Below are 24403 nucleotides of genomic sequence, written 5' to 3'. Positions count from 1 at the left end.
AGACACTGGGACACTGGGACACTGGGACACAGAGACACAGGGACACTGGGACACTGGGACACAGAGACACTGGAACACTCGGACACCGAGACACCGGGACACTGGGACACTGGGACACAGGGACACAGAGACACTCGGACACCGAGACACAGAGACACTGGGACACTGGGACACTCGGACACCGAGACACAGAGACACTGGGACACTGGGACACTGGGACACTGGGACACAGAGACACAGGGACACTGGGACACTCGGACACCGAGACACAGAGACACTGGGCACTGGGACACTGGGACACTGGGACACAGAGACACAGGGACACTGGGACACTCGGACACCGAGACACAGAGACACTGGGCACTGGGACACTGGGACACAGGGACACAGAGACACTCGGACACCGAGACACAGAGACACTGGGACACTGGGACACAGAGACACTGGGACACTGGGACACAGGGACACCTGGACCCTGAGACACAGGGACACTGGGACACCTGGACCCTGAGACACAGGGACACAGAGACACAGAGACACTGGGACACCTGGACCCTGAGACACAGGGACACAGGGACACTGGGACACTGGGACACCTGGACCCTGAGACACAGGGACACTGGGACACCTGGACCCTGAGACACAGGGACACAGGGACACAGAGACACAGAGACACTGGGACACCTGGACCCTGAGACACAGGGGCACAGGGACACAGAGACACAGAGACACTGGGACACCTGGACCCTGAGACACAGGGACACAGGGACACTGGGACACTGGGACACCTGGACCCTGAGACACAGGGACACTGGGACACCTGGACCCTGAGACACAGGGACACAGGGACACAGAGACACAGAGACACAGAGACACTGGGACACAGAGACACTGGGACACAGACACTGAGACACTGGGACACCGGGACACAGAGACACTGAGGCACCGAGACACCGAGACACAGAGACACTGGAACACTGGGACACTGGGACACTGGGACACTGGGACACAGAGACACTGGGACACTGGGACACAGAGACACTGGAACACTCGGACACCGAGACACCGGGACACTGGGACACTGGGACACAGGGACACAGAGACACAGAGACACTGGGACACTTGGACACCGAGACACAGAGACACTGGGACACTGGGACACAGGGACACAGAGACACTCGGACACCGAGACACAGAGACACTGGGACACAGGGACACAGAGACACTGGGACACTCGGACACTCGGACACCGAGACACAGAGACACTGGGACACAGAGACACTGGGACACTGGGACACTGGGACACCTGGACCCTGAGACACAGGGACACTGGGACACCTGGACCCTGAGACACAGGGACACAGGGACACAGAGACACAGAGACACTGGGACACCTGGACCCTGAGACACAGGAACACAGGGACACTGGGACACTGGGACACCTGGACCCTGAGACACAGGGACACTGGGACACCTGGACCCTGAGACACAGGGACACAGAGACACAGAGACACAGAGACACAGAGACACTGGGACACAGAGACACTGGGACACAGACACTGAGACACTGGGACACTGGGACACCGGGACACAGAGACACTGAGGCACTGGGACACCGAGACACCGAGACACCGAGACACCGAGACACAGAGACACAGAGACACTGGGACACTGGGACACTGGGACACAGAGACACTGGGACACAGAGACACTGGAACACTCGGACACCGAGACAGCGGGACACTGGGACACTGGGACACTGGGACACTGGGACACAGAGACACAGAGACACTGGGACACCTGGACCCTGAGACACAGGAACACAGGGACACTGGGACCCTGGGACACCTGGACCCTGAGACACAGGGACACTGGGACACCTGGACCCTGAGACACAGGGACACAGAGACACAGAGACACTGGGACACAGAGACACTGGGACACAGACACTGAGACACTGGGACACCGGGACACAGAGACACAGAGACACAGAGACACTGGGACACCTGGACCCTGAGACACAGGAACACAGGGACACTGGGACACTGGGACACCTGGACCCTGAGACACAGGGACACTGGGACACCTGGACCCTGAGACACAGGGACACAGGGACACAGAGACACAGAGACACAGAGACACTGGGACACAAAGACACTGGGACACAGACACTGAGACACTGGGACACTGGGACACTGGGACACCGGGACACAGAGACACTGAGGCACCGGGACACCGAGACACCGAGACACAGAGACACAGAGACACTGGAACACTGGGACACTGGGACACTGGGACACAGAGACACTGGGACACTGGGACACTCGGACACCGAGACACAGAGACACTGGGACACTGGGACACTGGGACACCTGGACCCTGAGACACAGGGACACTGGGACACCTGGACCCTGATACACAGGGACACAGGGACACAGAGACACAGAGACACTGGGACACCTGGACCCTGAGACACAGGAACACAGGGACACTGGGACACTGGGACACCTGGACCCTGAGACACAGGGACACTGGGACACCTGGACCCTGAGACACAGGGACACAGGGACACAGAGACACAGAGACACTGGGACACAGAGACACTGGGACACAGACACTGAGACACTGGGACACTGGGACACCGGGACACAGAGACACTGAGGCACTGGGACACCGAGACACCGAGACACAGAGACACAGAGACACTGGAACACTGGGACACTGGGACACTGGGACACAGAGACACTGGGACACAGAGACACTGGAACACTCGGACACCGAGACACCGGGACACTGGGACACTGGGACACTGGGACACAGGGACACAGAGACACAGAGACACTGGGACACTTGGACACCGAGACACAGAGACACTGGGACACTGGGACACTGGGACACCGGGACACCAGGACACAGAGACACTGAGGCACTGGGACACCGAGACACCGAGACACAGAGACACAGGGACACTGGGACACAGAGACACTGGAACACTCGGACACCGAGACACCGAGACACCGGGACACCGTGACACCGGGACACAGGGACACAGAGACACTGGGACACTCGGACACCGAGACACAGAGACACTGGGACACTGGGACACAGGGACACTGGGACACTCGGACACCGAGACACAGAGACACTGGGACACTGGGACACTGGGACACAGAGACACTGGGACACTCGGACACAGAGACACTGGGACACTGGGACACTGGGACACCGAGACACCGGGACACCGAGACACTGGGACACCGAGACACCGAGACACCGAGACACAGAGACACTGGGACACTGGGACACTGGGACACAGAGACACAGGGACACTGGGACACTGGGACACAGAGACACTGGAACACTCGGACACCGAGACACCGGGACACTGGGACACTGGGACACAGGGACACAGAGACACTCGGACACCGAGACACAGAGACACTGGGACACTGGGACACTCGGACACCGAGACACAGAGACACTGGGACACTGGGACACTGGGACACTGGGACACAGAGACACAGGGACACTGGGACACTCGGACACCGAGACACAGAGACACTGGGCACTGGGACACTGGGACACAGGGACACAGAGACACTCGGACACCGAGACACAGGGACACAGAGACACAGAGACACTGGGACACCTGGACCCTGAGACACAGGGACACAGGGACACTGGGACACTGGGACACCTGGACCCTGAGACACAGGGACACTGGGACACCTGGACCCTGAGACACAGGGACACAGGGACACAGAGACACAGAGACACTGGGACACCTGGACCCTGAGACACAGGGGCACAGGGACACAGGGACACTGGGACACCTGGACCCTGAGACACAGGGACACTGGGACACCTGGACCCTGAGACACAGGGACACAGGGACACTGGGACACCTGGACCCTGAGACACAGGGACACTGGGACACCTGGACCCTGAGAGACAGGGACACAGAGACACAGAGACACTGGGACACCTGGACCCTAAGACACAGGGACACAGGGACACTGGGACACCTGGACCCTGAGACACAGGGACACTGGGACACAGGGACACAGGGACACAGAGACACAGGGACACAGGGACACTGGGACACCTGGACCCTGAGACACAGGGACACTGGTACACAGGGACACAGAGACACAGGGACACAGGGACACTGGGACACTGGGACACCTGGACCCTGAGACACAGGGACACTGGGGCACCGTGACACAGAGACACCGGGACACAGAGAGAATGGAACACTGGGACACAGGAACACAGACACCAGGAGACAGGGACATTGGGAGACCGAGACCACGGGATGGATACTGGGACACTTGAACACCGGGACACTGGGACACACGGAAACTGGGATACTGAGACACTGGGATACTGGGACACTGGGACACGTAGACACCAGGACACAGGGGCACTTAGACACCAGGACATTGGGATACTGGGACGCAGAGACACTGCAACAGTAGGACACCGGGACAGGTATACTGAGACACCGGGACAGGTATACTGAGACACCGGGACAGGTACACTGAGACACCGGGACAGGTACACTGAGACACCGGGACAGGTACACTGAGACACCGGGACAGGTATACTGAGACACCGGGACAGGTACACTGAGACACCGGGACAGGTATACTGAGACACCGGGACAGGTATACTGAGACACCGGGACAGGTATACTGAGACACCGGGACAGGTACACTGAGACACCGGGACAGGTACACTGAGACACCGGGACAGGTATACTGAGACACCAGGACAGGTATACTGAGACACCGGGACAGGTACTCTGAGACACCGGGACAGGTACACTGAGACACCGGGACAGGTACACTGAGATACCGGGACAGGTACACTGAGATACTGGGACAAGGACAAGCCCAACTGCATGATCCCAGGGTTCCTGCCAACCCCAGGAGCAAGTGAATTAATAACCCGAGAGATTGAAATAAACCCTAATATTAATTAATTAACAACAATATTAAATAACCCCAAAATTAATTAACCCCAACTATCGTTATCTCCCACTATACCGGGATAGTTACACTATCGTTATCTCCCACTATACCGGGACAGTTACACTATCGTTATCTCCCACTATACTGGGATTGTTACACTATCGTCATCTCCCACTATACCGGGATTGTTACACTATCGTTATCTCCCACCATACTGGGGTAGTTACACTATCGTTATCTCCCACTATACCAGGACAGTTACACTATCGTTATCTCCCACTATACCGGAATAGTTACACTATCGTTATCTCCCACGAAACCGGGACAGTTACACTATCGTTATCTCCCACTATACCGGGACAGTTACACTATCGTTATCTCCCACTATACTGGGATTGTTACACTATCGTCATCTCCCACTATACTGGGATTGTTACACTATCGTTATCTCCCACCATACTGGGGTAGTTACACTATCGTTATCTCCCACTATACTGGGGTAGTTACACTATCGTTATCTCCCACAACACTGGGATTGTTACACTATCGTCATCTCCCACTATACTGGGATTGTTACACTATCGTTATCTCCCACCATACCGGGATTGTTACACTATCGTTATCTCTCACTATACCGGGATAGTTACACTATCGTTATCTCCCACTTTACTGTGATAGTTACACTATCGTTATCTCCCACAACACTGGGATTGTTACACTATCGTTATATCACACTACTCTGGGATTGTTACACTGTTGTTATCTCCCACTATACCGGGACAGTTACACTATCGTTATCTCCCACTACACTGGGATTGTTACACTATCGTTATATCACACTACACTGGGATAGTTACACTATCGTCATCTCCCACTATACCGGGATAGTTACACTATCGTTATCTCCCACTATACCGGGATAGTTGCACTATCGTCATCTCCCACTATACCGGGATTGTTACACTATCGTTATCTCCCACTATACCGGGATAGTTACACTATCGTTATCTCCCACAATACCGGGATAGTTGCACTATCGTTATCTCCCACTATACTGTGATAGTTACACTATCGTTATCTCCCACTTTACAGGATAGTTACACTATCGTTATCTCCCACTATACGGGGATAGTTACACTATCGTTATCTCCCACTATACCGGGATAGTTACACTATCGTTATCTCCCACTATACCGGGATAGTTACACGATCGTTATCTCCCACTATACCGGGATAGTTACACTATCGTTATCTCCCACTATACTGTGATAGTTACACTATCGTTATCTCCCACTATACCAGTATAGTTACACTGTCGTTGTCTCGCACTATACCGGGATAGTTACACTATCGTTATCTCCCACGAAACCAGTATAGTTACACTATCGTTATCTCCCACTATACCAGTATAGTTACACTGTCGTTGTCTCGCACTATACCGGGATAGTGACACTATTGTTATCTCCCACTATACCAGTATAGTTACACTATCGTTATCTCCCACTATACCGGGATAGTTACACTATCGTTATCTCCCACAATACAGGGATTGTTACACGATCGTTATCTCCCACTATACTGGGATTGTTACACTATCGTCATCTCCCACTATACCAGGACAGTTACACCATCGTTATCTCCCACCATAGCAGGACAGTTGCACGATCGTTATCTCCCACTATACTGGGATAGTTACACTATCGTTATCTCCCACTATACCAGGACAGTTACAGTAACGTTTTCTCCCACTGTACCAGGATAGTTACACTATCGTCATCTCCGACTGTACTGGGATTGTTACACTATCGTCATCTCCCACTATACCGGGATTGTTACACTATCGTTATCTCCCACTATACCAGGACAGTTACACCATCGTTATCTCCCACCATACCAGGACTGTTGCACGATCGTTATCTCCCACTATACCGGGGTAGTTACACTCGTGTTTTCTCCCACTAAACCAGGACAGTTACACGATCGTTATCTCCCACTATACCAGGAAAGTTACACTATCGTTATCTCCCACTATACCAGGACAGTTACACTATCGTTATCTCCCACTATACCGGGATAGTTACACTATCGTTATCTCCCACAATCCTGGGATAGTTACACTATCGTTATCTCCCACCATACCGGGATAGTTACACTATCGTTATCTCCCACAATACTGTGATCGTTACACTATCGTTGTCTCCCACTATACCAGGACAGTTACACTATCGTTGTCTCCCACTATACCAGGACAGTTACACTATCGTTATCTCCCACTATACCGGGGTAGTTACACTCGTATTTTCTCCCACTATACCAGGAAAGTTACACTATCGTTATCTCCCACTATACCAGGACAGTTACACTATCGTTATCTCCCACTATACCGGGATAGTTACACTATCGTTATCTCCCACTATACCAGGACAGTTACACTATCGTTATCTCCCACTATACCGGGATAGTTACACTATCGTTATCTCCCACTATACCGGGGTAGTTACACTCGTATTTTCTCCCACTATACCAGGAAAGTTACACTATCGTTATCTCCCACTATACCAGGACAGTTACACTATCGTTATCTCCCACTATACCGGGATAGTTACACTATCGTTATCTCCCACAATCCTGGGATAGTTACACTATCGTTATCTCCCACCATACCGGGATAGTTACACTATCGTTGTCTCCCACAATACTGTGATCGTTACACTATCGTTGTCTCCCACTATACCAGGACAGTTACACTATCGTTATCTCCCACGATACCGGAATTGTTACACTATCGTTATCTCCCACTACACCGGGATAGTTACACTATTGTTATCTCCCACAATACCGGGATAGTTACACTATCGTTATCTCCCACCATACCGGGATAGTTACACTATCGTTGTCTCCCACAATACTGTGATCGTTACACTATCGTTGTCTCCCACTATACCAGGACAGTTACACTATCGTTGTCTCCCACTATACCAGGACAGTTACACAATCGTTATCTCCCACTATACAGGATAGTTACACTATCGTTATCTCCCATTATACCGGGACGGTTACACTATCGTTATCTCCCACTATACCGGGACAGTTACACTATCGTTATCTCCCACTATACCGGGACAGTTACACTATCGTTATCTCCCACTATACCGGGACAGTTACACTATCGTTATCTCCCACTATACCGGGACAGTTACACTATCGTTATCTCCCACTATACCGGGACAGTTACACTATCGTTATCTCCCACTCTACCGGGATAGTTACACTATCGTTATCTCCCACTATGCCAGGACAGTTACACTATCGTTATCTCCCACTATACCAGGACAGTTACACTATCGTTATCTCCCACTATACCAGGACAGTTACACTATCGTTATCTCCCACTATACCAGGACAGTTACACTATCGTTATCTCCCACTATACCGGGATAGTTACACTATCGTTATCTCCCACTATACTGGGATAGTTACACTATCGTTATCTCCCACTACTGGGACAGTTACACAATCGTTATCTCCCACTATACAGGGATAGTTGCACAATCGTTATCTCCCACTATACAGGGATAGTTACACTATCGTTATCTCCCACTATACCGGGGTAGTTACACTATCGTTCTCTCCCACTATACCGGGATAGTTACACTATTGTTATCTCCCACTATACCGGGATAGTTACACTATTGTTATCTCCCACTATACCGGGGTAGTTACACTATCGTTCTCTCCCACTATACCGGGATAGTTACACTATTGTTATCTCCCACTATACCGGGATAGTTACACTATTGTTATCTCCCACTATACCGGGATAGTTACACTATTGTTATCTCCCACTATACCGGGATAGTTACACTATTGTTATCTCCCACTATACCGGGATAGTTACACTATCGTTATCTCCCACTATACTGGGATAGTTACACTATCGTTATCTCCCACTATACTGGGATAGTTACACTATCGTTATCTCCCACTATACCGGGATAGTTACACTATCGTTATCTCCCACTATACCGGGATAGTTACACTATCGTTATCTCCCACTATACCGGGATAGTTACACTATCGTTACCTCCCACTATACCGGGATAGTTACACTATCGTTATCTCCCACCATACCAGGACAGTTACACTATTGTTATCTCCCACTATACCGGGATAGTTACACTATCGTTATCTCCCACTATACCGGGATAGTTACACTATCGTTATCTCCCACCATACCGGGATAGTTACACTATCGTTATCTCCCACTATACCAGGACAGTTACAGTAACGTTTTCTCCCACTGTACCAGGATAGTTACACTATCGTCATCTCCGACTGTACTGGGATTGTTACACTATCGTCATCTCCCACTATACCGGGATTGTTACACTATCGTTATCTCCCACTATACCAGGACTGTTGCACGATCGTTATCTCCCACCATACCAGGACTGTTGCACGATCGTTATCTCCCACTATACCGGGGTAGTTACACTCGTGTTTTCTCCCACTAAACCAGGACAGTTACACGATCGTTATCTCCCACTATACCAGGAAAGTTACACTATCGTTATCTCCCACTATACCAGGACAGTTACACTATCGTTATCTCCCACTATACCGGGATAGTTACACTATCGTTATCTCCCACAATCCTGGGATAGTTACACTATCGTTATCTCCCACCATACCGGGATAGTTACACTATCGTTATCTCCCACAATACTGTGATCGTTACACTATCGTTGTCTCCCACTATACCAGGACAGTTACACTATCGTTGTCTCCCACTATACCAGGACAGTTACACTATCGTTATCTCCCACTATACCGGGGTAGTTACACTCGTATTTTCTCCCACTATACCAGGAAAGTTACACTATCGTTATCTCCCACTATACCAGGACAGTTACACTATCGTTATCTCCCACTATACCGGGATAGTTACACTATCGTTATCTCCCACTATACCGGGGTAGTTACACTCGTATTTTCTCCCACTATACCAGGACAGTTACACTATCGTTATCTCCCACTATACCGGGATAGTTACACTATCGTTATCTCCCACAATCCTGGGATAGTTACACTATCGTTATCTCCCACCATACCGGGATAGTTACACTATCGTTGTCTCCCACAATACTGTGATCGTTACACTATCGTTGTCTCCCACTATACCAGGACAGTTACACTATCGTTGTCTCCCACTATACCAGGACAGTTACACTATCGTTATCTCCCACGATACCGGAATTGTTACACTATCGTTATCTCCCACTACACCGGGATAGTTACACTATCGTTATCTCCCACAATACCGGGATAGTTACACTATCGTTATCTCCCACCATACCGGGATAGTTACACTATCGTTGTCTCCCACAATACTGTGATCGTTACACTATCGTTGTCTCCCACTATACCAGGACAGTTACACTATCGTTGTCTCCCACTATACCAGGACAGTTACACAATCGTTATCTCCCACTATACAGGATAGTTACACTATCGTTATCTCCCATTATACCGGGACGGTTACACTATCGTTATCTCCCACTATACCGGGACAGTTACACTATCGTTATCTCCCACTATACCGGGACAGTTACACTATCGTTATCTCCCACTATACCGGGACAGTTACACTATCGTTATCTCCCACTATACCGGGACAGTTACACTATCGTTATCTCCCACTATACCGGGACAGTTACACTATCGTTATCTCCCACTCTACCGGGATAGTTACACTATCGTTATCTCCCACTATGCCAGGACAGTTACACTATCGTTATCTCCCACTATACCAGGACAGTTACACTATCGTTATCTCCCACTATACCAGGACAGTTACACTATCGTTATCTCCCACTATACCAGGACAGTTACACTATCGTTATCTCCCACTATACCGGGATAGTTACACTATCGTTATCTCCCACTATACTGGGATAGTTACACTATCGTTATCTCCCACTACTGGGACAGTTACACAATCGTTATCTCCCACTATACAGGGATAGTTGCACAATCGTTATCTCCCACTATACAGGGATAGTTACACTATCGTTATCTCCCACTATACCGGGGTAGTTACACTATCGTTCTCTCCCACTATACCGGGATAGTTACACTATTGTTATCTCCCACTATACCGGGATAGTTACACTATTGTTATCTCCCACTATACCGGGGTAGTTACACTATCGTTCTCTCCCACTATACCGGGATAGTTACACTATTGTTATCTCCCACTATACCGGGATAGTTACACTATTGTTATCTCCCACTATACCGGGATAGTTACACTATTGTTATCTCCCACTATACCGGGATAGTTACACTATCGTTATCTCCCACTATACTGGGATAGTTACACTATCGTTATCTCCCACTATACTGGGATAGTTACACTATCGTTATCTCCCACTATACCGGGATAGTTACACTATCGTTATCTCCCACTATACCGGGATAGTTACACTATCGTTATCTCCCACTATACCGGGATAGTTACACTATCGTTATCTCCCACTATACCGGGATAGTTACACTATCGTTATCTCCCACCATACCAGGACAGTTACACTATTGTTATCTCCCACTATACCGGGATAGTTACACTATCGTTATCTCCCACTATACCGGGATAGTTACACTATCGTTATCTCCCACCATACCGGGATAGTTACACTATTGTTATCTCCCACCATACCAGGACAGTTACACTATCGTTATCTCCCACCATACCGGGATAGTTACACTATCGTTATCTCCCACCATACCGGGATAGTTACACTATTGTTATCTCCCACCATACCAGGACAGTTACAATATCGTTATCTCCCACTATACCGGGATAGTTACACTATCGTTATCTCCCACTATACTGGGATAGTTACACTATTGTTATCTTCCACTATACCGGGATAGTAACACTATCGTTATCTCCCACTACTGGGATAGTTACTCTATCGTTATCTCCCACTATACCGGGATAGTTACACTATCATTATCTCCCACTATGCTGGGATAGTTACACTATCGTTATCTCCCACTATACAGGATAGTTACACAATCGTTATCTCCCACTATACAGGATAGTTACACTATCGTTATCTCCCACTATACTGTGATAGTTACACTATCATTATCTCCCACTATGCTGGGATAGTTACACTATCGTTATCTCCCACTATACCGGGATAGTTACACTATCGTTATCTCCCACTATACAGGATAGTTACACAATCGTTATCTCCCACTATACAGGATAGTTACACTATCGTTATCTCCCACTATACTGTGATAGTTACACTATCGTTATCTCCCCCTATACTGGGATTGTTACACTATCGTTATCTCCCACTGTACTGGGATAGTTACACTATCGTTATCTCCCACTATACCGGGATAGTTACACTATCGTTATCTCCCACTATACCGGGACAGTTACACTATCGTTATCTCCCACTATACCGGGACAGTTACACTTTCGTTATCTCCCACTATACCGGGACAGTTACACTTTCGTTATCTCCCACTATACCGGGACAGTTACACTATCGTTATCTCCCACTATACCGGGACAGTTACACTATCGTTATCTCCCACTGTACTGGGATAATTACACTCTCGGTATCTCCCACTATTCCAGGACAGTTACATTATCGTTATCTCGCACTGTACCGGGACTGTTACACTACCGTTATCTCCCATTATACCAGGACTGTTACACTACCGTTATCTCCCATTATACCAGGACAGTTACACTATCGTTATCTCCCACTATACCGGGATAGTTACACTATCGTTATCTCCCACTATACCGGGACAGTTACACTTTCGTTATCTCCCACTATACCGGGACAGTTACACTATCGTTATCTCGCACTGTACCGGGACTGTTACACTACCGTTATCTCCCATTATACCAGGACAGTTACACTAATGTTATCTCCCACTATTTCAGGACAGTTACACTTTTGTTATCTCCCACTATACTGGGATAGTTACACTATCGGTATCTCCCACCATTCCAGGACAGTTGCACTATCGTTATCTCCCACTCTACCAGGATAGTTACACGAATGTTATCTCCCACTCTACCAGGATAGTGACACTAATGTTATCTCCCACTATACCAGGACAGTTACACTATCGTTATCTCCCACTATACCGGGATATTTACACTGTTGTTATCTCCCACTATACTGGGATAGTTACACTATCGGTATCTCCCACTGTACCAGGACAGTTACACTATCGTTATCTCCCACTATACCGGGATAGTTACACGATCGTTATCTCCCACTATACCGGGATAGTTACACTATTGTTATCTCCCACTATACCGGCATAGTTACACTATCGTTATCTCCCACTATACCGGGATAGTTGCACTATTGTTATCTCCCACTATACCGGGATAGTTACACTATCGTTATCTCCCACTATACCGGGATAGTTGCACTATTGTTATCTCCCACTATACCGGCATAGTTACAGTATCGTTATCTCCCACTGTACTGGGATAATTACACTCTCGGTATCTCCCACTATTCCAGGACAGTTGCACTATCGTTATCTCCCACTATACCGGGATAGTTACACTATTGTTATCTCCCACTATACCAGGACAGTTACACTATCGTTATCTCCCACAATACCAGGACAGTTACACTATCGTTATCTCCCACTATACCAGGACAGTTGCACTATCGTTATCTCCCACTATACCCGGATAGTTACACTATCGTTATCTCCCACTATACCGGGATAGTTAAACTATCGTTATCTCCCACTATACCGGGATAGTTACACTGTCGTTATCTCCCACTATACCGGGATAGTTACACTATCGTTATCTCCCACTATACCAGGACAGTTGCACTATCGTTATCTCCCACTATACCAGGATAGTTACACTATCGTTATCTCCCACTATACCGGGATAGTTACACTATCGTTATCTCCCACTATACCGGGATAGTTACACTATCGTTATCTCCCACTATACCAGGACAGTTACACTATCGTTATCTCCCACAATACCGGGATAGTTACACTATCGTTATCTCCCACTATACCAGGACAGTTGCACTATCGTTATCTCCCACTATACCGGGATAGTTACACTATCGTTATCTCCCACTATACCAGGACAGTTGCACTATCGTTATCTCCCACTATACCGGGATAGTTACAGTATCGTTATCTCCCACTATACCAGGACAGTTGCACTATCGTTATCTCCCACTATACCGGGATAGTTACACTATCGTTATCTCCCACTATACCAGGACAGTTGCACTATCGTTATCTCCCACTATACCGGGATATTTACACTGTCGTTATCTCCCACTATACCGGGATAGTTACACTATCGTTATCTCCCACTATACCGGGATAGTTACACTATCGTTATCTCCCACTATACCGGGATAGTTACACTATTGTTATCTCCCACTATACCGGGATAGTTACACTATCGTTATCTCCCACTATACCAGGACAGTTGCACTATCGTTATCTCCCACTATACCGGGATAGTTACACTATCGTTATCTCCCACTATACAGGATAGTTACACTATCGTTATCTCCCACTATTCCAAGTCTCCTCTTTGTACAGAATAACTTTTGTGACTAATACGATCGTATAAAATTGGCTTTCAAATCCTCCACGAATAAACAAATAAAAGCTTGCTGCTCATTCAGAGAACTGCCCTCTGCATTTCCTGTTCATTGATGTGGAGGGAGCAGGAATGGCCAGAAAGAGATTTCTTTCAAAACATTGAGTTTCCTCGGCTGAGTTTTGCCTCGTCCTGTCTCAGTGTGTGATGGTCATGTTCCTGGGATACATTTCGTCCGGGCCTGGGGATTTATCCATTTTTTGGCCTGCTAAAACCACCAATACCTCCTCCCGCTCGATGTTAATATGTTCGAGTATATCACAGTCCCCCTGTCGTATTTCTATGTCTACGTCGTCCTTCTCCATAGTGAAAACAGATGCTAAACATTCATTTCGAACCCCTCCTACATCTTCCGGCTCCACACACAGATTGCCACATTCCCTAGAATTAGGTCCAGTACCGCCCCCTCTCTTGTAGGACTTTCTACATGCTGGCTCAAAAAGCTCTCCTGGATGCACGTTAAGAATTTTGTACCCTCTAAGCCTTTTACACTCTGAGTATCCCAGTTAATATTGGGGAAGTTGAAATCCCCCACTATTATTACCCTATTATTTGCACAATTTTCTGAGATTTGCCTACATATCTGTTCCTCTATCTCCCCCTGACTGTTTGGGGGCCTATAGTACACTCCCATCAAAGTGCTTGCCCCCTTTTTGTTTTTAAGCTCCACCCATATGGCCTCATTTGAGGAACCTGCTAATATATCATCCCTCCTTATGGCAGTAATTGATTCTTTAATTAATATTGCGACCCCCCCTCCTCTTATACCTCCCCCTCTGTCTCGCCTGAAGATTCTGTACCCCGGAATATTGAGCTGCCAGTCTTGCCCCTCCCTCAACCATGTCTCTGTGACAGCAACAATATCATACTCCCATGTGTTTATCAACACCTTCAGTTCATCCACCTTATTCGCAAGACTCCTTGCATTAAAATAGATGCCATCCAGCCTTGCCCTTACATATTTGCCCTGTCTTCCAAGCTGACTTGTTTTTTTCTCAATATTTGGCTGTACATCACCCCCTATTGTAGCTCCACTCTGTATCCCATCCCCCTGCCAAGTTAGTTTAAACCCCCCCCAACAGTGCTAGCAAACCTCCCCGCAAGGATATTTGTCCCGCTCTGGTTCAGATGCAACCCGTCCGACTTGTACAAGTCCCACCTTCCCCAGAAGCAGGCCCAGTGATCCAGGAAACTGAAACCCTCCCTCCTGCACCAACTCTTTAGCCACGCATTCATCTGTTCTATCCTCCTATTTCTATACTCACTAGCCCGTGGCACTGGGAGTAATCCAGAGATTACAACCTTTGAGGTCCTGCTCTTTAATCTGCTACCTAGCTCCCTAAATTCTTGATGCAGGACCTCATCTCCCTTCCTACCTATGTCGTTGGTCCCAATGTGGACCACGACCTCTGCCTGCTCACCCTCCCCCTTGAGAATGCCCTGAAGCCGCTCAGTGACATCCATGACCCTGGCACCAGGGAGGGGGGGTCGCAATATTAATTAAAGAATCAATTACTGCCATAAGGAGGGATGATATATTAGCAGGTTCCTCTAATGAGGCCATATGGGTGGAGCTTAGAAACAAAAAGTGGGCAAGCACTTTGATGGGAGTGTACTATAGGCCCCCAAACAGTCAGGGGGAGATAGAGGAACAGATATGTAGGCAAATCTCAGAAAATTGTGCAAATAATAGGGTAATAATAGTGGGGGATTTCAACTTCCCCAATATTAACTGGGATACTCAGAGTGTAAAATGCTTAGAGGGTACAAAATTCTTAACGTGCATCCAGGAGAGCTTTTTGAGCCAGCATGTAGAAAGTCCTACAAGAGAGGGGGCGGTACTGGACCTAATTCTAGGGAATGTGGCCGGCCAAGTGGAAGAAGTGCTAGTAGGTGAGCACTTTGGTGAGAGTGACCATAATTCGGTGAGATTTAAGGTGGTCATGGAAAAGGACAGGGAGGGGCCGGAAATAAAGGTTCTCAATTGGGGGAAGGCCGATTTTAATAGGATAAGGCAGGATCTGGCCAAAATGGACTGGGATCAGCTGCTTGTAGGAAAATCCGCATCGGAGCAATGGGAGTCTTTCAGAAGGGAGATTGAGACCATACAATGGCAACATGTTCCCGTAAAGGTCAAGGGTGGTTCCAAGAACTCCAGGGAACCTTGGATGTCGGGGGATATACGAGAATGGATTAGGAAAAAAAGGAGGGCTTTTGGCAGATACAAAAGGCTAAAGACGGAGGAAGCCCTAGAGGAGTACAAAAAGTGCAGGGGGATACTTAAAAAAGAAATTAGGAGATCAAGGAGGGGCCATGAAATAACACTGGCGAGCAAAATAAAGGAAAATCCTAAGATGTTTCATAAGTATATTAAGGGTAAGAGGATGACGAGGGAAAAAATAGGGCCCATTAGGGACAAAAATGGCAATCTGTGTGTGGAGCCGGCAGATGTAGGAGGGGTTCTAAATGAATTTTTTGCATCTGTTTTCACTATGGAGAAGGACGATGTAGACATAGAAATACGGCAGGGGGACTGTGATATACTCGAACATATTAACATCGAGCGGGAGGAGGTATTGGCGGTTTTAGCAGGCCAAAAAATGGATAAATCCCCAGGTCCGGACGAAATGTATCCCAGGCTACTGTGTGAGGCAAAGGAGGAGATTGCGGGGGCTCTGACACATATATTCAGAACCTCTCTGGCCACAGGGGATGTGCCAGAGGACTGGAGAACTGCTAATGTAATACCATTATTCAAGAAGGGGAGTAGGGAAAAACCGGGGAACTACAGGCCAGTGAGCCTAACATCAGTGGTAGGAAAATTATTGGAAAAAATTCTGAAGGACAAAATTAGTCTCCACTTGGAGAAGCAAGGATTAATCAGGGATAGTCAACATGGCTTTGTCAAGGGAAGATCATGTCTGACTAATTTGATTGAATTTTTTGAGGGGGTGACTAGGCGTGTGGATGAGGGTAACGCAGTGGATGTGGTATACATGGATTTCAGTAAGGCCTTCGATAAAGTCCCCCACAGGAGACTGGTCAAGAAGGTACGAGCCCATGGGATCCAGGGTGCCTTGGCACTTTGGAAAAAAAACTGGCTTAGTGGCAGAAGGCAGAGGGTGATGGTCGAAGGTTGTTTTTGTGACTGGAAGCCTGTGGCCAGTGGGGTACCACAGGGATTGGTGCTGGGTCCCTTGCTGTTTGTGGTCTACATTAATGACTTGGATATGAATGTAAAAGGTATGATCAGTAAGTTCGCTGATGATACAAAGATTGGTAGGGTGGTAAATAGCGAGGAGGATAGCCTCAGTCTGCAGGACGATATAGATGGGTTGGTCAGATGGGCGGAACAGCGGCAAATGGAATTTAACCCGGAAAAGTGCGAGGTGATGCACTTTGGAGGGACTAACAAGGCAAGGGAATACACAATGAATGGGAGGACCCTAGGCAAGACAGAGGGTCAGAGGGATCTTGGTGTGCAAGTTCACAGATCCCTGAAGGCGGCGGAATAGGTAGATAAGGTGGTAAAGAAGGCATATGGGATACTTGCCTTTATTAGCCGAGGCATAGAATATAAGAGCAAGGAGGTTATGATGGAGCTGTATAAAACACTGGTTAGGCCACAGCTGGAGTACTGTGTGCAGTTCTGGTCGCCACACTACAGGAAGGATGTGATCGCTTTGGAGAGGGTGCAGAGGAGATTCACCAGGATGTTACCAGGGCTGGAGCGCTTCAGCTATGAAGAGAGACTGGGAAGATTGGGTTTGTTTTCCTTGGAGCAGAGGAGGCTGAGGGGGGACATGATTGAGGTGTACAAAATTATGAGGGGCACAGATAGGATGGATACTAAGGAGCTTTTTCCCTTCGTTGAGGGTTCTATAACAAGGGGACATAGATTCAAGGTAAAAGGCGGGAGGTTTAGAGGGGATTTGAGAAAGAACTTTTTCACCCAGCGGGTGGTTGGAGTCTGGAACTCACTGCCTGAAAGGGTTGTGGAGGCAGGAACCCTCACAACATTCAAGAAGCATTTGGATGAGCACTTGAAATGCCATAGCATACAAGGCTACGGACCAAATGCTGGAATATGGGATTAGAGTAGACAGGGCTGATGGCCGGCGCGGACACGATGGGCCGAAGGGCCTCTATCCGTGCTGTATAACTCTATGACTCTATGACTCTATCCTGGAGTCACGTTTACGGCCACAGAAACGCCTGTCTGTTCCCCTTACGATAGAATCCCCTACCACTATAGCTCTTCCACTCTTTTTCCTCCCAGCCTGTGCAGCAGAGCTACCCCTGGTGCCAGGAAGTTGGCTGCTGCTGCCTTCCCCTGATAAGTCATCCCCCTCAACAATATCCAAAGCGGTATATTTGTTTGAGAGGGGGACGGCCACAGGGGACCCCTGCACTGCCTGCCTGCTCCTCTTACTCTGCCTGGAGGTCACCCAATTACTTCCTGCCTGTACAACCTTTACCTGCGGTGTGACCATCTCACTAAACGTGCTGTCCACGACGTTCTCAGCATCGCGAATGCTCCTGAATGAATCCATCCGCAGCTCCAGTGCCGCAATGCGGTTTGTCAGTAGCTGCAGCTGGATACATTTCCCGCACACATGGTCGTCAGGGACACCGGAAGGGTCCCTGATTTCCCACAGAGAGCAGGAAGAGCATAACACGAGGCTGGGCTGTCCTGACATGACTTACCCTTTAACTAATTAATTCAAATTAAATGAATCCCACCAATTTCACTTCAATTAAAAGGTATACTCAAGGGCCCTTGCTGAACAGCAGTCCCCCACTACACAACAGAGACCAGAGAATCCACAAACTCTAACCTTAGACAAATTCAGCAGGAAAATACTCACCAACCAATCACTTACCTCTTCCTTGGTGACGTCCCACTTTGGATTACTTTTTGCTTCTTATTTATCTTCGGTCCAGGAGTTAAGTCCCTGAAAACAAAATATAAAAACGAACCTACCCTTTAAATTCCCTCTACCCCCCAAAAGGTTAGAGGAGGTGGGAGGGTGGGAGACACTCCTAGTGTAGTGTCTCGGGTTTAGCAACCGCTCCAGCTATATACGGGCACCAATGAATTGGCCCCGCCTCCTGCCTTTGACAAAGCCGCGAAGCTCCTTCCCCGCTGGGGAAAAAGACTCACGTCGGTGAGTTTAATCACTCACCTCAGGCCTCCGCTGCTCCCTTTATCGACTCGCCAATCACCTACCCGCTGTCCTGTGACCTCAATCCTTGTTTTTTTCACCGATTGCCTCTCTGCGGGTAGGCCCTCGAGCCTGGGCCTTTAGTCGTCTCCGAGTCCCGCGCTCTCTCCTAGGTCCGCTCCCGCCTGTAGCTCCGCTCCGAGTACTTCCTGTCTACTCTATCTGGACCCCTCATAATTTTGTACACCTCAATCAAGTCTCCCCTCAGCCTCCTCTGCTCCAAGGAAAACAACCCCAGCCTATCCAATCTCTCCTCGTAGCTGCAATTTTCAAACTCTGGCAACATTCTTGTAAATCTTCTCTGCACTCTCTCCACAGCAATTACGTCCTTCCTGTAATGTGGTGACCAGAACTGTGCACAATACTCCAGCTGCGGCCTTACCAGCGTTTTATACAGTTCCATCATTACATCCCTGCTTTTGTATTCTATACCTCAGCTAATAACGGAGAGCATTCCGTATGCCTTCTTCACAACCTTATCTACCTGTACTGCCACCTTCAGGGACCTGTGCACATGCACTCCAAGGTCTCTCACTTCCTCGACCCCTCTCAATATATTCCCGTTTACTGCGTATTCCCTTTTACTGTTTGCCCTCCCGAAGTGCATTACCTCACACTTCTCCGGGTTGAACTCCATTTGCCATTTTTCCGCCCACTCCACCATCCCATTGATATCTCCTTGGAGTCTACAGCTATCCTCTTCACTATCAACTACACGGCCAATTTTTGTGTCATCTGCAAACTTCTTAATCTAGCCCCCTACATTCAAGTCCAAATCATTAATATATACCACAAACAGCCTCTCTCTCTCTGCATCTCCCCCGTCCCTTCGTGACTCGAAGTCTCTTTGTCTTTATTTCTCTCTGTCTCTCTTTCTGTTTTTTTCTCTCTGTCCCTCTCTCTCTCTCTCTGTCTCACTCGGTCTGTATCTCTCGGTCTCTCTGTCTCTGTATTTTCTGTTTCTCCCTCCCGTTGCCTCTCTCCCTGTGTATGTCTCTCTCTTTCTCTCCATCTCTCTCTTTCTGACTCTCTCCGTCTCTCTCTCTCTGTGTCTCTCTCGCTCCGCCTCTCTCTCCCTCTCTATGTCTCTTTCTGTCTTTCTCTCTCCCTGTCTCTCTCTCTCTCTGCCTCTCTCTCTCTCACCCTCTCTCCCTCTGTCTCTCTCTCTCTGTCTCTCGCTCTGTCTCTCTCTCTCTGTCTGTTTCTTTCTCCGTTTCTCTCACCCTCTCTTTTTTCTCTCTCTCCCTCTCTCTCTCTCTCTCTGTCTCTCTGTCTCTTTCTCTCTCTCTCTGTCTCTTTCTCTCTCCCCCTGTCCCTCTCTCCCAGTCTCTCTCTCGCTGTCTGTCTGTCTGTCTCTCTCTCTCTCTCTCACCCTCTCTCTGCCTCTCTCTCTCACCCTCTCTCTGCCTCTCTCTCTCACCCTCTCTCTCTTCCTCTCTTTACCCCTCTCTCTCCCTCTGTCTCCCTCTCTCCCCCTCTGCCTGTCTCTCTCTCCCTCTCTCTCTCTCTCTCTCACCCTCTCTCCCTCTCTCTCTCTCCCTCTCTCTCTCTCTCTCTCCCTCTCCCTCTCTCTCACCGTCTCTCTTTCTCTCTCTCTCTCTCTCACTCACCCTCTCTCTCTCAACTTCTCTCTCTCTTCCTCTCTCTCTCTCTCTCTCCCTCTGTCTGTCTGTCTGTCTCTCTCTCCCTCTGTGTGTCTCTCTCTCAACGTCTCTCTCTCACCTTCTCTCTCTCTCTCACCCTCTCTCTCTCTCAACTTCTCTCTCCCTCTCTCTCTCCCTCTGTCTGTGTGTGTCTCTCTCTCCCTCTGTCTCTCTCTCTCTCTATCTCTCTCTCTCTCTCTCCCTCTCTCTCTCTCTCCCTCTCTCTCTCTCTCCCTCTGTCTGACTGTCTATCGCACTCTGTGTGTCTCTCTCTCCCTCTGTCTCTCTCTCTCTCTCTCCCTCTGTCTCTCTCTCTCTCTCTCTTGCCTCTCTCTCCCTCCCTCTCTCTCTCTCCCCCTTTGTCTCTCTCTATCTCTCTCCCCATGTCTCGGCCTCTCAGCCTATCCTTTTGTGAAGCAGTATGATGAAAGCACAATCCATTTTGTATTAAATAATTGAAGTAAGTTGCGACTGGATGACTCCTTTAAAATGAGAGAAGGATTTGAAGGAGTTGAGTATCTGGGTGGATTGGCCTGTGGAGAGTGCTCTTTGTGGTTGTTCTGGGCCCACTTTGACTTCCACAGACACGGTGAACAGGGTGAATGGGAAAGAGCAGGCTGTGAAGAGTGTTTCCTGTTATTTTCAGGCTCTATCACGTCCTGGGTTGGTCAGTGCCTGATGCTGGAGGACGGGCAGCAAGTTCTGAAGACCATGTGGCTGCTGAGGTCCCCGGCTACGAGCCTGCAAGAGGACTGGAAATCGACCAGGTGAGCTCCCACTCCAGCTCCATGTCTCGATTCCGACCGGTGTGTGTCCTGTGTGACGGGTGATCTATCTTCTACTCACTTACCTTTTGTTTTTGGCTCTCACTTAGAATTGGACAAGACACTTTCCACCGAACCTCAGGGGATATCCTGCCTGACAACCACCAGCAACCTCTCAATCCCTAGCCCAGCGTAATCTACCAACACTGGACACTCAGTGTCATTACCACATCTGGATGGTACTCAAAATAAAGTAAAGTAAGAAATGCCGGATGTTGTTTGATGTGTGTTCAGACCGCAGTACAACTCACGTCTCTCTTAGTAAAGCATCAGTCACTCTCGTCCTGGAGATTTGGACATTAGGAGCTTGAGAGAGAGTTTGAGTCTCAGGAAGGGTTGGAAGGTCAGTGTGCAACACACAGCTCCACTGACTGATGGGTCACTTCAGCACCATCTGCCCAGGTGCCTGTTTCTAAAGGTAGGCACAGAACAGGGTGTTGTGGGAATAAGCCTTCGACCAGTGGAGGGAGTGTAAGTCATTTTATTCATTAATATGGAGGGCAAACATTTTATCTGAATAAAAGTGGAAAATGAACTAATGTGAGTGAGGACAGAAATCGAGTCTAGGCCTCCCAATATGCCCGGTACAGACTATTCCCAACACTTCTCACTCCTGCTCATCACAAAAGGAGCTTTCTTCAGGCTGATCCAAAAACTTGTACATTTTTTTTATTCGTTCATGGGATGTGGGTGTCGCTGGCAAGGCCAGCATTTATTGCCCATCCCTAATTGCCCTTGAGAAGGTGGTGGTGAGCCGCCGCCTTGAACCGCTGCAGTCCGTGTGGTGACGGTTCTCCCACAGTGCTGTTAGGAAGGGAGTTCCAGGATTTTGACCCAGCGACGATGAAGGAACGGCGATATATTTCCAAGTTGGGATGGTGTGTGACTTGGAGGGGAACGTGCAGGTGGTGTTGTTCCCATGTACCTGCTGCTCTTGTCCTTCTAGGTGGTAGAGGTCGCGGGTTTGGGAGGTGCTGTCGAAGAAGCCTTGGTGAGTTGCTGCAGTGCATCCTGTGGATGGTACACACTGCAGCCACAGTGCGCCGGTGGTGAAGGGAGTGAATGTTTAGGGTGGTGGATGGGGTGCCAATCAAGTGGGCTGCTTTGTCCTGGATGGTGTCGAGCTTCTTGAGTGTTGTTGGAGCTACACTCATCCAGGCAAGTGGAGAGTATTCCATCACACTCCTGACTTGTGCCTTGTATATGGTGGAAAGGCTTTGGGGAGCCAGGAGGTGAGTCCCTGTCCGCAGAATACCCAGCCTCTGACCTGCTCTCATAGCCACAGTATTTATATGGCTGGTCCAGTTAAGTTTCTGGTCAATGGTGACCCCCAGGATGTTGATGGTGGGGGTTTCGGCGATGGTAATGCTGTTGAATGTCAAGGGGAGGTGGTTAGACTCTCTCTTGTTGGAGATGGTCATTGCCTGGCACTTATCTGGCATGAATGTTTTACTTGCCACTTATGAGCCCAAGCCTGGATGTTGTCCAGGTCTTGCTGCATGTCGGCTCGGACTGCTTCATTATCTGAGGGGTTGCGAATGGAACTGAACACTGTGCAATCATCAGCGAACATCCCCATTTCTGACCTTATGATGGAGGGAAGGTCATTGATGAAGCAGCTGAAGATGGTTGGGCCTAGGACACTGCCCTGAGGAACTCCTGCAGCAATATCCTGGGGCTGAGATGATTGGCCTCCAACAACCACTACCATCTTCCTTTGTGCAAGGTATGACGCCAGCCACTGGAGAGTTTTCCCCCTGATTCCCATTGACTTCAATTTTACTCAGGCTCCTTGGTGCCACACTCGGTCAAATGCTGCCTTGATGTCAAGGGCAGTCACTCTCACCTCACCTCTGGAATTCAGTTCTTTTATCCATGTTTGGACCAAGGCTGTAATGAGGTCTGGAGCCGAGTGGTCCTGGCGGAACCCAAACTGAGCATTGGTGAGCAGGTTATTGGTGAGTAAGTGCCGCTTGATAGCACTGTCGACGACATCTTCCATCACTTTGCTGATGATTGAGAGTAGACTGATGGGGCGGTA

At 48.7% G+C, this 24403-nt stretch overlaps 1 protein-coding gene across 1 annotated transcript in view; it reads left to right on the top strand.

Annotated features, from left to right (window-relative positions):
- Positions 1 to 22570, top strand: part of LOC137341429 (avidin-related protein 4/5-like) — a 58312-nt gene extending 35742 nt beyond the window's left edge. The window contains exons 3-4 of the mRNA XM_068004543.1: positions 22185 to 22305; positions 22413 to 22570. Coding sequence (XP_067860644.1) covers positions 22185 to 22305; positions 22413 to 22488 — 197 coding nt within the window. The 3' untranslated portion in view covers positions 22489 to 22570. The remainder of the gene's footprint in view (positions 1 to 22184; positions 22306 to 22412) is intronic.
- Positions 22571 to 24403: the final 1833 nt, after the last annotated feature.

Source organism: Heptranchias perlo, chromosome 23 (genome assembly GCF_035084215.1).
Source record: "Heptranchias perlo isolate sHepPer1 chromosome 23, sHepPer1.hap1, whole genome shotgun sequence".
NCBI classification, from domain to species: domain Eukaryota; kingdom Metazoa; phylum Chordata; class Chondrichthyes; order Hexanchiformes; family Hexanchidae; genus Heptranchias; species Heptranchias perlo.
This window is presented reverse-complemented; position numbering and strand designations above follow the sequence as displayed.